The following is a 13,530-nucleotide window of genomic DNA, read 5'->3' as shown; positions in this document are numbered from 1 at the left end:
ACTTAAAATGCATGTCAACCTTCTTGTTTCATGCATTAACAAAATTTGCATCCAAAAACTCAAAAAACGACTAAATTAGTTTCTTTAAAAAAAAAAATTTTATTTTCGTACTTATTAATTGTCCAACCGATTAAAAATTAGAAATCAGTTAGGTTAATAAAATTTGAGATTATCTTTCACTACTTTAAAGGTAAATCTATATCTTTTGGTTAGATGGCGACGGCGACGACGAAAGAGAAAACCCTACCAGGCGATGGCGACGGCGATTCTCCGAGCGACAAAGGCTTTGATCTGTGGCGTGAGTCTGGTTGTGGCTCCACGATCTGAGGCAGACGGCAAGGGCAAGGATAACCGAGGCGAGCTGGTGGCGATTGATCCGGCTTTGACACTTACGGGTGAGATAAAGGAGGCGCACGGGGAGCAGACGATGGTAACTACTGAAGAGGTGGTGACACAGAGTCAGTCGACTCAAAAAGGGGTTTGGAGCAAGAACAAACACGTTGATGAGGCTGCTGATTTGGGTACGGTTGATGTGAAAGATGGAGTAGCGACTATTCAGATACCAATGGAGATTTTTGATGAGGCTGAGCTTCTCTGGAAGAGTTATGTGGTGGGGTATTTCATTGGAGACGCTCCACACGTGGGAACGATTCACGCTACTGTTAATCGAATCTGGTCTTCCCCAAAGGCTGGTTCAAAGATTGATGTTCAATTCATTGAGAAGAACACAGTGCTCTTTCGAATTGATATTCGAATTGATGATAGCCAGATGAGATCGCGTGTGCTTCAGAGGAAGTATTGGCACATCTCGGACACCCCATTGGTGGTCAATCTTTGGACGCCAGAGTAAGCTTCGAACCCGCCTGATCTATCTGCTATGCCGTTGTGGGTTGATCTTAAGGGAGTTCCTAACAACCTCTACTCCCGTAGGGGTTTGAAATGCTTGTCTCGAGCTGTTGGACGATTTGTTAAGCTTCACCCACACACTGAGAAATGTGTTAGGCTGGATGTTGCACGAGCATTGATCGAAGTGGATCTCCACACGCCGTTAGTGGAAAAGATTTCATATTTGGATGGAGCAGGTGCAAAGCAGGAAGTTGAAGTCACCTTTCCATGGCTGCCTTCGCGATGCAACATATGTCATCGTTGGGGACATAAGGGACAAGAATGTACGGGTAAAGGGGTCACTTTGAAGCGAAGAAGTAATGAGGATAAGGAGACGAGCACTTTCCAACCAATGCCGCAGGAAGTAGACAAGATAGTAGAGACGGAAGAGAATGTTTTACAGAATCTGATCCAAGATTTGGAAGCTACTATTCCTCGCACTTCTCCTTCAAATCCAACTAAAGGAGGAGAGCTAGGAGTTTCTGTGGGGGTTCCACTGTCTGAACCCACAACGGAAGGCTTTCAAACTAGCGATACAGGAAACTGGGAGACGATTCATGGCAAAAAGCAAGTCCGGGAGGCTGGGGAAAAGGATGGAAGACACGGGGATAGTAGTCTCTCCTTCCCGCTTTAGCCCCTTAATGGGAATAGACGAAGAGGAAGGTGAGAAAAAGGAAGCAGAGGAAAAGGAGATTGAGGATGGTGAGATAGTTGCAAACAAGGAGGAAGGACAGATGATATTAAAAGTGCAGACACCACACAGAGGCAAGCGCACTGGGGTTCTGCCTCGAGGGCCTACTGTTCGTGCTAAAGAACTGCTGCTGGCTGGTAAGCAAGGACAACCAAAAAAAGCTTCCATTAGGAAGTTATGACAGCTTTCTTTTCATAGAACATGCGTGTGGCTTCAACATGCCATGCAAGCACAGAGCACTGAGAGCGTGGATACAGAAGGAGAAGCCTTCTTTTGGCTGTCTAGTTGAAACCAGAGTTCAGGAAGACAATTTTTGGCGATGTATGAGTGCAGCTATGCCGACTTGGAATACACTGGCGAACTATTAATATCACCCTTTAGGCAGGATTTGGGTCTGCTGGGATGCTAGTGTAGTGGTCACGAGGCTTCATATGAGTGCGCAAGTGATCACATGTGCTATTCAAATTCCTAACACAGGAGAGCAATTCATATGTTCCGCGATTTATGCTTTTAACACTGCTGCAGAGAGAACACAGTTGTGGGAGGAACTAAGAGGTACTAGAGCTGCCTATGATTATCTAAAGTTACCTTGGATTCTCTTAGGAGACTTCAATGTAACTCTAGCGTCATTGGAGCATTCTCGAGCACTTGATTATCGTACTGATCAGTTGGGTATGCGACAGTTTCAGGAAGTGGTTACAGACTGTTCAGTGACAGATCTTGCTTACACAGGAGCCATATATACCTGGTGGAATAAAAGAACAGAAGATCCTATTGGAAAAAAATTGGATAGAGCGTTGGTAAATGGTGAATGGTTATCCCGGTATCCCCAGTCTTTTGCGCACTTTGAAGCTGGTGGCATCTCTGACCATGCCAGATGTTTGATCAGGACTACGGGACCTGTCAACGAGACTAGGAAACCTTTTCGATTCTTTAATTGTCTGGCAGAGCACCAGGAATTTTTACCTATTGTCAAGGAAGTATGGGAAGTGGATGCACCTCTCATACACTCGAGGACAGCACTGTCACGCTTCCACAGCAAGTTAAAGCAGCTTAAGCAGCCTCTCCGTGCTCTTAATAAAACTCACTATGGTGACTTGCCAGCGAGAACGAAGCAAGCATATGAGGAGTTATGCGCTTGCCAAATACTGATCCAAACCCCCAAAACTTCGCTCAGGCAGCAGAGGCAGCAGTTCGATGGCAAAAGTTGGCACGTATTGAGGAAAACTTTTATCATCAGAAATCTTGTGTTCGTTGGTTGCAAGTAGGAGACAACAACACAAGATTTTTTCACTCTATCGTTCAGACTCGGGCAGCCAGGAATACGATAAGAAGTCTGGTCACAGCGCAGGGGGAAGTTTTGGTATCACAGCAGGACATTAAGAAAGAAGCTGTTTCCTATTTTCAGAAATTTCTTCAGAGCCAGGATTCCACCACTGAAGATGTATCGCTTGAGCAACTACAGGATCTCCTTACGTATAGATGTTCCAATGCGGAGGCAGCAGTGCTTGTTGGACCTGTTACAGCCAAAGAGATTCAAGCGGCACTACTTGAACTCCCAAACGATAAAGTGTCTGGACCTGATGGATTTACTAAGGATTTTTTGTCGCAGCATGGCCAGTTATAGGAAGGGATTTTGTTGTTGCTGTGCAGTCTTTCTTCCTATTAGGGTTTATGCCTTCTGGAGTCAATGCCACCATCCTTTACCTAATTCCTAAGACGACAACAGCTCAGGAAATGAAAGATTACCGCCCTATTGCGTGCTGTAACTTCATCTACAAAGTGATATCCAAGGTATTGGCTAACAGACTACATATTATTTTCCCAGCAGCGGTGGAACCAAACCAGTGTGCCTTCATCTCAGAAAGACTACTACTGGAGAATGTTTTATTTGCGTCGGAACTAGTCAATGGTTACCTAAGCAGTCTCAGAAGGAGAGGTGTACGGTGAAGTTTGATATATCTAAAGCCTTTGATACAGTCAAGTGGTCATTTATTACTACGGTCTTACAAGCAATGGGTCTCCCCCCTCAGTTTGTAAATTGGATCCGACTCTGTATCTCCACTGCTGCTTTTTCTATATCAGTAAATGGGAGTCTGGAGAGTTTCTTCACTAGTGCCAGAGGCATAAGGCAAGGATGCTCACTTTCTCTTTATTTGTACGTCATCCTCAATAACGTGCTGTCAAAGCTACTTAACCAGGCCGCAATCAATGGATAATTTGGCTATCATCCTCAGTTCGAGGGAGTCCACCTTACCCACTTAAGTTTTGCTGATGACATTCTAGTCTTCACAAACGGCACATCTGATTCGCTATTGGGAGTACTAGATGTTATTAAGCGATTTGCGAGGATGTCAGGGCTTCACATTAATGCAACTAAATCTTCTATATATGCCTCTGGAAGCAATGTAAGCGATCTTCTCTCTACTGATGAGTCTCTGGGACTTCGAGCTGGAACTTTACCCATCCGCTACCTTGGAATGCCTCTGACCACAAAGACTCTTACTGCCCACGACTATGAGCCTCTGATTGACAAAATTAGGGGTCGTATGCTCTGCTGGTTAAACAAATCCCTCTCTTTTGTAGGTCGCCTTCAGTTGATTCAATCAGTTATTACCAGTACGGTTAATTTCTGGAGCTCGGCTTTCATACTTCCAGCAAAGTGTCTAGATACCATTGAAAGTATGTGCAGCGTTTTCCTCTGGTCGGGATCGCCAACTCAGACCCACAAAGCCAAAGTCTGCTGGGAAGATGTTTGCTGCCCAAAAGATGAAGGAGGACTGGGTATTAGAAAGCTACGAGACTCATCAAAACCCTTTGCATTGAAGCTTATTTGGCGGCTGTTCACGAAGCCAGATTCATTATGGGTCAGTTGGGTGAGGCACTATCTCTTAAAATATAATTTTTTTGGGATGTTAGGGATGATACTAAGGGATCTTGGATATGGAGGAAACTTTTAAAGCTGAGGGATGTTGCTTACAGTTACTTCAGGATGGATATGAGGGATGGTATAAGCTGTCACTTTTGGTTGGATGATTGGTTAGGGAAGGGTCGTTTGATTGACATCACTGGAGCTGTAGGTACTCTCTACTTGGGAGTACAAAGACATGCTAAGGTTAGCGAAGTAGTATCTCTTGAAAACTGGAACATAAGGGGAAGAAGGAGCAGACGCTTTCATGAGCTATATAATGCGATAATGGCAGTCCCACCTCCTCAGCCTGGGAATGGACGAGATGTTATACTATGGAGACACAGTGATGATGATTATAGGGACAATTTCTCGTGCAAAAATACCTGGGATCAGCTTAGAGTGAAGCGGCCTAAAGTGGATTGGCACAGAGTAGTGTGGTTCCCTCAAGACGTTCCCCGTCACTCTTTTATGACTTGGTTGGCTATTAAGAATAGATTGTCCACAGGTGATCGTATGAGACAGTGGGGGATGATTCAAGGCTGCAAATTGTGTGGAGAAAGGGATGAGACACGAGACCATCTATTCTTTGCCTGCCCATTCGCATACTCAATATGGGAAGGGCCTGCTCGTCGGCTCCTAGGAAACGGTGTCAACCCGGACTGGCAGTGAACAGTTCAGCAGTTACAACGTATGGGGACAAAAGGAATTGACTCGTGTCTAGCTCGGCTCTATTTCCAGACGTGTATCTACCTAATATGGCGAGAAAGAAACTCTAGACGCCATCACCAGCCACGCAACACCGTCGTCCAGCTTCAAAGACTCACTGACAAGGCTATGAGAAACATGATCTATTCTCTCAAGTACCCAATAGATCACAGGCTTGGAGGAATGCTAAGAAGATGGTTTGAAGTAACAATGTGATTTTGTTTTTTTTTTTGCTCTCTGTCCATTCGTCTCATATTGTATAGATTTTAGCTCACGATAGTTTACTCTCTGTAAATAACATTCTTTTGGTCTGATCAATAAATATCAAATTTCATCAAAAAAAAAATTGAAGTACAAAAAATTAAAGCAATGAAGAATTTGAATTTTTTCTTTCAAAATGTAAATTTTCAAACCTGACCCAAAATACTCGAACCCGGAATAAAAATATCCCAATCCGACCCAGTTTGTAAAAATATTTGAAAGGATACTAAACCCCAAAATACCAAAATGTCCAAAAATCCGGAATACTCGATCCGTACCGAACGAGTACTCAAACGCTTATGCCTATGCCTAGTATTAACGTCTTTTAATATTGGAACTAATAAAAAAAGTATTGTAGTTATAAAGTCTCCTTCATTTCCAAAAGTCTTGGAAAACGAACGTAAAAGTAAAGAGTAACTTTGACCGTCTAGGCTCTCTTTATATATATAGAACCTATAATCGCTAATTAGATCTAATCAGGTTAACTCCTTTAAAGTATACTTATGGTGGGGATACAAACAAACAAAGAGCATTTCTTTGGTGGATTTCTTAAGGTTTTGAAACGGCAGCAAGTCGATGTACGGCTCAAGGCATGTGGTAAAAAGGCAGCAATCTCCGCCCATAAGCTTATTTTGGTTGGGACATTTTTCCTTTTCCTTTTATTATCATTATCATAATTCCACTGAAACGCTCTTACATGAGATATTATCATTACTAATGTTCTTTACCTTACATATATATCGAATTAATATATATATATATATAGTCTGCAAGATTAGAGGTATTTGCGAAGATGTTTGAAGAAGACAAATGCAAGGCTTCTTCCAGGCTAGAGACAATCACTCTCTCGGAGCTAAAACAAGAAGAGTTAGAGGCTTTTGTTGAGTTCATCTATGGCGATGGTTCAATGCTTTTAGAGAAAGCAAAGAAACATGTAATGTCACTCTATCGTGCCGCTGACAAATATGAGATTCCGCATCTACGTGACTTATGCAGAATGGAGCTTATATCATCTCTTAGCAGTTCCAATGCTCTTAAAGTTCTTGAGCTTTCCCAAATCCCTTTTGACAAAGCTCTCAGTGATGCTGCCATCACTGTTATCAAAACTAATAAACGTGCGATTTGTAGCTCTACTGAGTTCAAGGATTTTGTCGTCGATAACCCAGATCTTACCGTGGAGATAATATTCGCTATGCTGGGAACTAGTCGTTTCTGTCTTTGTGGTCGCTTAAAGTAAACTGTGGTTATTGTGGTTCTAGATAGAAAAGAAAAGCCATTGATTAGTATGGTTGTTTCATAACTCCACAACACCTATGATTCATTTTCATGTGATTTCTTTGACTTGCTTTGCTTTTTAAAGCTCGCAGATCTTCCAAATTTTTCTTTTTACCTTTTTATGAGTTTCTATTTAATTAAATATCCTTGCCATCAAACGTATTATATTCCTAAAGAAATTGTCGGGTCTCAACCGAATCGAGAATTTTAAACCGAACTCATCTCTGGTTTAGTTATAGCGGTTACTGAAAACTTATCTGGATTCAGTGCACGCGAACCGACATGTTTATCTAAAATCCAAAGAAAACCTGAACCAAATTAATTGAAATCTGATGACCCAAACCTCCATTAAACCAAGAATGTTTCGGTTTAAACGAGACCTTTCCTTGCTGAAACGAATATAATTTTCTTAACAAATATTTTTTTTTATAGAAAGTAGCAATACATAAAATCACAAACAAAAATACAGAAATACATGAATAAAATAACATAACAACAACACAAGAAAATAATTTCCGATGATGTGTTTGTTGAAGAGTCTTTGCGTGTTCTCCGAGCTATAACCATGATATCAATCCTGTTAATTTCTTATGCATTTTCACTCTCGGTCACCTGCGAATATCATATTTGGTTAATATCCATAAGATGAAACTCCAAAATTTACATCGCAACATAGATATATCATTCCACAACGAAATCTATTTACTGATTCTTTAGAAATGAATATAAATTATATCTATTTACCAATTTTCAACTATGAACATCACCATAAAACAAAATGAGCGCATCTCCATTTCCGAACCATTGTCTCCTCCATAGCAGATTCCACATATTCTTTATTGATTCACATTTGCTCATAACCCGATACCACATATTGTATCCAACTATGAGCATTAACTTGTCTTGTCTTAATTATTGTAAGTACTAAGTTAATTCCCTCAGCGTTATTTTCTATTTAATTTTTATTTGGCTAAATTAGTATAAATTTTATTTAGTGTTAAACTTGTATTAAAAAAAAGCAAACATGTTTAAATAAACTATATATATATATATATATATATATATATCATTAGATACAAAATGAATCTTTTATAGCAAATATTTCTGCATTTTAGAAGATACAATTTCAAAATTTGTAACTAAAATTTTAAATTTATTGAAATAACACAAATTTATTCAACAAAAAGTATATGAATATTTGGACCATCTCCAATCCACCTCGTTTTCATCTCTATAATTTTCATTAAAATAGATAATTATGTTATAGACGTGGATTTTATCCAATGGATGTCTTTATAATAAAATTCCTCTATTTATAGGAGAAATTAAAGAGAATTGTTATTTTCATCTCTAAATATAGAGGTAAAAATTATGATTTCTCTATATTTTCTTTTAAAATAAAAAACTATGTTATAGAAATTTACATCGAAATAAATCCACCTCGATAATAGAAATCTTTATTTTATAAAAAAATATAGAGACATACATTGTAAATGTTCTTAGAAAAGAAATAAGCAATGCATCCCTATTTTGGTTTTACTTTTTTTTTTGATGGAGCTCCGGCTCATAAAATAGTAATTCTTACTTACTTCTTTTAATGTATAATAAGATAGTTTCATAAACATACTTTTTATTATACTTATATTCTAAATTAAATATTTTGTTTAACCTTATACTATGAGCAAAATGATGTCCTAAAAAGAAAAGACCATTGAAAATAATCATATCATAATTTATTTTTAAAAATTCTACATGGGATATCATACTTTTTATGACACATACTTAATAATTTTGTTGCAAGTTAATTTATTACTGTCAGATAGAAATACAATTTGTTTCGATAAGAAACCAAAGACAAAGAACATAAACCAAACAAAATAAAACAAAGACATAAACAGAGCCTAAAACCCATATATGTCTACAAGTCTATTTCTTCCACCTTTCCAGAAGAATTCAATATCAATGGAGCTGACCTAAAGAACAAATGTCTTGAGCAGTCCCAACCCTGAAGAGAATATCACCAAGCCATACTAGAACCAGCAACATCAGAAACAATCGAGAGGTCAAATCTACACCTACTCCATCAGCTGCTATCCATGTGAAACTTGCATGACCAAAAACCACCACTAAAACTAAGATACAAGGACAAAAGACCTTGAAACGCTACTTGCGAAAACTTCAAAGAAGACCACCAGCTCTTACACGCGGACACTCGCAAGGCAGCCAAGTGACCTACAGAACAAAGACTGCCCACCTCCTCGCAAGAGAAAAACTGAAGGTCAAGTTAACTGCTTCGTCTAGAAACCATCTCCCAAAACCACAAAGGTCAAATATAAGGTCTAGTAGATACCTCCACAGCGAACATAAATCACAAAAAACGAACCCAAAAAACCAACTTAGGATGCGACGAAGTGACTGAAGCAGCAAGAACCAAACAAAAGCAGTATTCCCACGACTTCAAAATAATACTAATTCACCACACAAGAACATAAGTTCCGGTGATCGAGATGCTAGAAAAACCATCCTTCCCAGAGACACAAAGCCGGCTATAGAGATGCTAGAGGAACCATCCCTTCCCGGAGACAGAAAGCCGGCGGTAAAGAGCTTTGAGAACCTCTTTCCCCGGAGTATTAGCCGCTCCCGGTGGCGGTGAGAACCACCAACCACCGGAGCAAGAGAGAGAAGACCTAATATGATTCGATTTGTGAGGCAACAGCAATATACTCACAAACCAAAATGGTTTTGTTATCCTAATATACTCATTGGATTGATATTTCTAATTTTATCTAAAATATCTACCTTGTATGACAAAATCATTGGATTGTTATCCTTCTTGAACTTATAAAAGGAGAACGGACCTATAAGATTCAGCAGAACTACTAACACCACTATCAATAACAAAGTTTCTCCTTGCCATTACACACATCCTGGCTTAGCTTCAGACCTGCTTCAGCCTTTATCCAGCATAAGCAAGTGACGGGATTGAATTTGAGTCTACTTTCTACCTACTTCCCAAACGATATACTAATCGTTTCATGAGCAATTTTGCAGTGCTGGTGCTGTTTTTTTCTTGTTATTTCGTTTTTGCAAGGCCTGAAATAATATATCCTTTCCTACTGAAAAAGAAAAAGTGTTATCAAAGAAAGCCAAGCAGCAGTCATATTTAAGATTTAGAAAATCTAGTTATAAAGAATTTGCAGACAACTTTTTTATGTCACTGAAGCTACAAAGCAGGCCTGCGATTTCGGTTTTCCGAAACCGAACAGTCAGTTTTCGGTTAATCGGAATTTTGAAAATCAATTCTGAAACTAACCGAATTAAATTTCGGTTCATTTCGGTTCGGAAGTCGGTTATTTTCGGTTTTCAACTAATTTCCGAAAATAACCGATTTTAAAATTATTTGCTAAATAACCGAATTTTCGGTTATTTTCGGTCTTTTCGGTTATCTTCTGTTTTCTAGATACTTATACTTATTATTTTTTCGGTTATGACCTGAAAAATCCGTATTTATCAGAAAAATAAACATAAAAAAACCAACATCTATCTTGTTCATCCTTTCTCAATCTACGAAAAAGATAAAACATTATGAATATATGAAAACAATAAAAAAATTAAATGTCACCATGAAGCTTGAACTCCAACCTGCAACTTATTGAAGTCAGAAATCAGTGAAAAAAAACAGAACAATAATACAAAAAAGAACACAACGCAGTTGAGACAAAAGAACATTACCTCTACTTCTAATGAGAAGTTTCTCATGGAATTTGTCGAATCGTCTAGTCCTGTCTCTGGAAACAGATAAAGAACACTATTAACATAAGAGAATCAAACCCACAACAAAAACTAAACTTTAAGAAAAATCAGATTCAAGGGCAGACAATACCTCTGGTTCCTTGTCGAAGAGCCTTGGCGACATGAAAGGGAGTTTTTAATGCCTTCACAATTGATATCCGCACGAAGACCTTCTAGTATAACTTTGACAGCTTCGTGGATTGCTATTGTCTCTGGTTGTAGCTCGGAAGTAAGCTCAACGAAACCAAGTAGGGCATCATTGTTTCACAACCTGATAATAAGATGGAAAAATCAAGTTAGAGAAAGACAGAGAGTATCAACAGACAAACATAAGACATTCATAATCGACTAAACCTTCTTCGACCTGAACCACCCTTAACGTCTAACCCAAATCGATTTTGACGAAAATCCTATATCTCAAATCCATCAAAACTCATATTCAATCCAAACACTAAAAACACTCTCACACTGATAATCAACCCATCATTCAAGTCAAATCATAAACCCCTAACTGATTTCGACAGAAACCCTAACTCCCAAATCAATCTCAAACTCAAAAAAATACACAGAACTAGAGAAGAGAGTGAAGAACCTACCTTGTGCTCGAAGAGATATGAGAATCAGATGAAGAAGACGAGGTTTCTTAGGTTGAGAATCCGACAGAAGCAGCGGCTCGAGTTCGAGGACGATAAATAGAAACTGATTAGGTTTGCTTAGGTTTAGAGTTATATATATATAGCTAGGTTAAATTTTGGTTAACCGAACGGTTATCATGAACCGAACCGAAACGAGGCACTAACCGAACATATTTTTAACAGCTTCCGATCAGTTTGCTCTTGAGAACCGAACAAAAACCGAATTTCATAATGTTCGGTTCGGTCCGGTTCGTACCATTCGGTTCGGGTCAGAATTCCAGGCCTACTACAAATTTACAAAATGAAAACAAATTAAAAGCCAATGCGTAAACAATCTTCAATATAAAATCAATGAAGTGAGATAACGATGATTTGAGATCTTTTTTTCTGTTGAAGAATGTTAAATTTATTCACTCAAAAAGAATTTTTTTTACCGCATGTGTAACATATGATCTAGTATTTTGAAATATATAGCTTTGCTAAAAGAAAAAGAAAAACAGAGGACCGCAGAGCCTCTTTTCAGCTTCTTGAACCAAACCAGGCCACCATGGCCTTATCAAATCGATGACCTCCATGTCTAGTGAGTGACGTTCTCCTGTTTCGAACCACCTTAACGATGAATCTTATGATAATATCTGTAGTCTTGTGCGCCTCACCGTGTCTCCTCATCATGGTAGAGCTGTGAAGATTCCATACGACCGGAAGCATTTTCTTTTTTATTTTCTTGAGCTTTTGAGCCATGTTCACAAGGAACTATGTATCGTGAATCAGACTTTGCAGGAGACCTTGCTTGGTACCTACGTTTTTTACGCCATTCCATCTCACTCTTTCTACCATATGGAGCATGTCGATTAACGCCAAGGTTGCGATCATCCCTCCTTCTCATCAATCTGTCAGCATGCAATGTCCTATGGCTGTTGTTATGATGATGGAATGAGTCTCTGTTTTGGTAAGATAGCATATTCTGATGCTTCCTAGGAGACACATTATCCATACGAGAGCCAGCATCCCTCGTACTTCCTGTTACATACCGAGCTTGATAATTTATATCACTTAGATCTCTCAGCAAAGGCCGGCAATCAGCTCCCTCATGTGGCATTTGGACACGATCGAAGACAGCAACACGAGCTTGAGGTTGAGATGCACGAGCTTGAGGTTGAGATGCATCCTTCACCATTGGACAATACTCTTTTTCATGGCTTAAGAAGCCACATGTTGTGAATTGCTTGAAGAGAAGGTCATACTTGATTTGAATCGTCACCTCTCCACCCGATGACGTAACCTTCCTGATGAAAATAAGCGGCTTGTGTGTATCAACATCAAGGTCATACTTGATTTCAATCTATATTATATATTTATATAGATAGTATAATAACAAATAACTTTAATGAAACAGTTAATATCAAAGAAAATCTATTGAAATAAAGTATTAAATTATTAGATTTTATTATCTTATTTATTAGATATGCAAGATATATGAATAAGAAAATGACAAAATTTTCATCAAACATTGATGTGAAAGAGAATCTATGGAAAAATATGAATAAAACTATGATGATTTTCTTTACTTGTCTGTTGGATATGTTAGACACGTGAAAAGGAAAATGACAAAATTTAATATAATGGTCAATGTGAAAGAAAATCTATTGTATGGTATGGATTAACTTATGAAAAATTTCTTATCTTGTCTACTGAATATTCTACATATGCGAATAAGAAAATAGCAAAAGAAAATATAATTTTTCTTCTTCTTATCAGATAAAATATGAATTTAATCTGGGAAATCCTTCTTCTTTTCAAAACTCTTCTTCTTCTGAGTTTGATCAATAGATAACAGATGACTATGAAATAATGGGGAGAGAAGAACAAATTGCAGTCAATTTATTTCTTAACAATAATCGTCTTATTCACCAGTTCACTCAAGAAAATAATCACGTAAGTTATCGAGGTTCCATTGCTAGTAATGCAGTTATTTATTGGGATAGAAAAGACACTCATCCTAATTTATAAAATGACTATTTTTCTAACACTCCTGTCTATGGTGAACGAGAGTTCCATCGTCGATTTCGAATGTTCTGGAGGTTATTTCTTCATATTGTCGATGATGTAAAACAACATGATATATACTCTACAAAAAGTCACTGCTGATATTTGGATTTTTTTCATACGATATACATGCTGATGTCACTGATGAATACATCAAAAAGAGAGTCTACATCATTAATGTATGAAGAAATTTTGTCGCTGCATTTGTAGCAGTGTTTTAACCGTGGTATTTAAGATCACAGACAACAAAAGGCGTTGCAGACTTCTTAACATCAGTCAACAAAGGGATTTACAGGGATGCTAAGTAGTATTGATTGTATTCATTGGAA

The 13,530-nt window shown here is 38.3% G+C and overlaps 2 protein-coding genes, 1 long non-coding RNA gene and 1 pseudogene across 4 annotated transcripts; 3 read left to right on the top strand and 1 right to left on the bottom strand.

Moving 5' to 3' along the window:
• The first annotated feature begins 3,927 nt into the window (after positions 1–3,927).
• Positions 3,928–5,156, top strand: LOC108846863 (uncharacterized). Its single transcript, XM_018620052.2, has 2 exons — positions 3,928–4,136; positions 4,496–5,156. The coding sequence occupies exons 1-2, from the start codon at positions 3,928–3,930 to the stop codon at positions 5,154–5,156; spliced, it is 870 nt and encodes a 289-aa protein (XP_018475554.1).
• An 800-nt stretch (positions 5,157–5,956) lies between these two features.
• LOC108846851 (putative BTB/POZ domain-containing protein At2g40440) lies at positions 5,957–6,737 on the top strand (annotated as a pseudogene).
• A 395-nt stretch (positions 6,738–7,132) lies between these two features.
• LOC108841528 (uncharacterized) lies at positions 7,133–11,264 on the bottom strand. 2 transcript variants are annotated; one of them, XR_008945356.1, is made up of 5 exons: positions 11,117–11,264; positions 10,612–10,791; positions 10,461–10,516; positions 7,473–10,370; positions 7,133–7,340 (listed from the first exon to the last, which is right to left on the bottom strand). It is a non-coding gene; the product is annotated as an uncharacterized LOC108841528 (long non-coding RNA). The 2 variants fall into 2 exon arrangements; XR_001948140.2 differs by having other exon boundaries at positions 9,587–10,370.
• A 1,693-nt stretch (positions 11,265–12,957) lies between these two features.
• On the top strand, positions 12,958–13,286 carry LOC108860609 (uncharacterized). The gene has a single exon (XM_018634477.2). It carries the CDS (start codon positions 13,007–13,009, stop codon positions 13,163–13,165), a length of 159 nt encoding a protein of 52 aa, XP_018489979.1. The 5' UTR covers positions 12,958–13,006; the 3' UTR covers positions 13,166–13,286.
• The last annotated feature ends 244 nt before the right edge of the window (positions 13,287–13,530 follow it).

The sequence above is a fragment of the Raphanus sativus genome, chromosome 4 (assembly GCF_000801105.2).
Source record: "Raphanus sativus cultivar WK10039 chromosome 4, ASM80110v3, whole genome shotgun sequence".
Classification (NCBI taxonomy): domain Eukaryota; kingdom Viridiplantae; phylum Streptophyta; class Magnoliopsida; order Brassicales; family Brassicaceae; genus Raphanus; species Raphanus sativus.
The sequence above is the reverse complement of the archived record's forward strand: the minus strand, read 5'-3'. Positions and strand labels throughout refer to the sequence as shown.

Excerpts from the sequence above, each read along its gene's own strand:
- LOC108846863 (XM_018620052.2), top strand. The coding sequence starts at position 3,928 with ATGTCAGGGCTTCACATTAATGCAACTAAATCTTCTATATATGCCTCT. Across the intron at positions 4,137-4,495 it reads AGGGGTCGTATGCTCTGCTG|GGATGATACTAAGGGATCTT; the intron begins GTTAAACAAATC and ends TTGGGATGTTAG.
- LOC108860609 (XM_018634477.2), top strand. The coding sequence starts at position 13,007 with ATGGGGAGAGAAGAACAAATTGCAGTCAATTTATTTCTTAACAATAAT.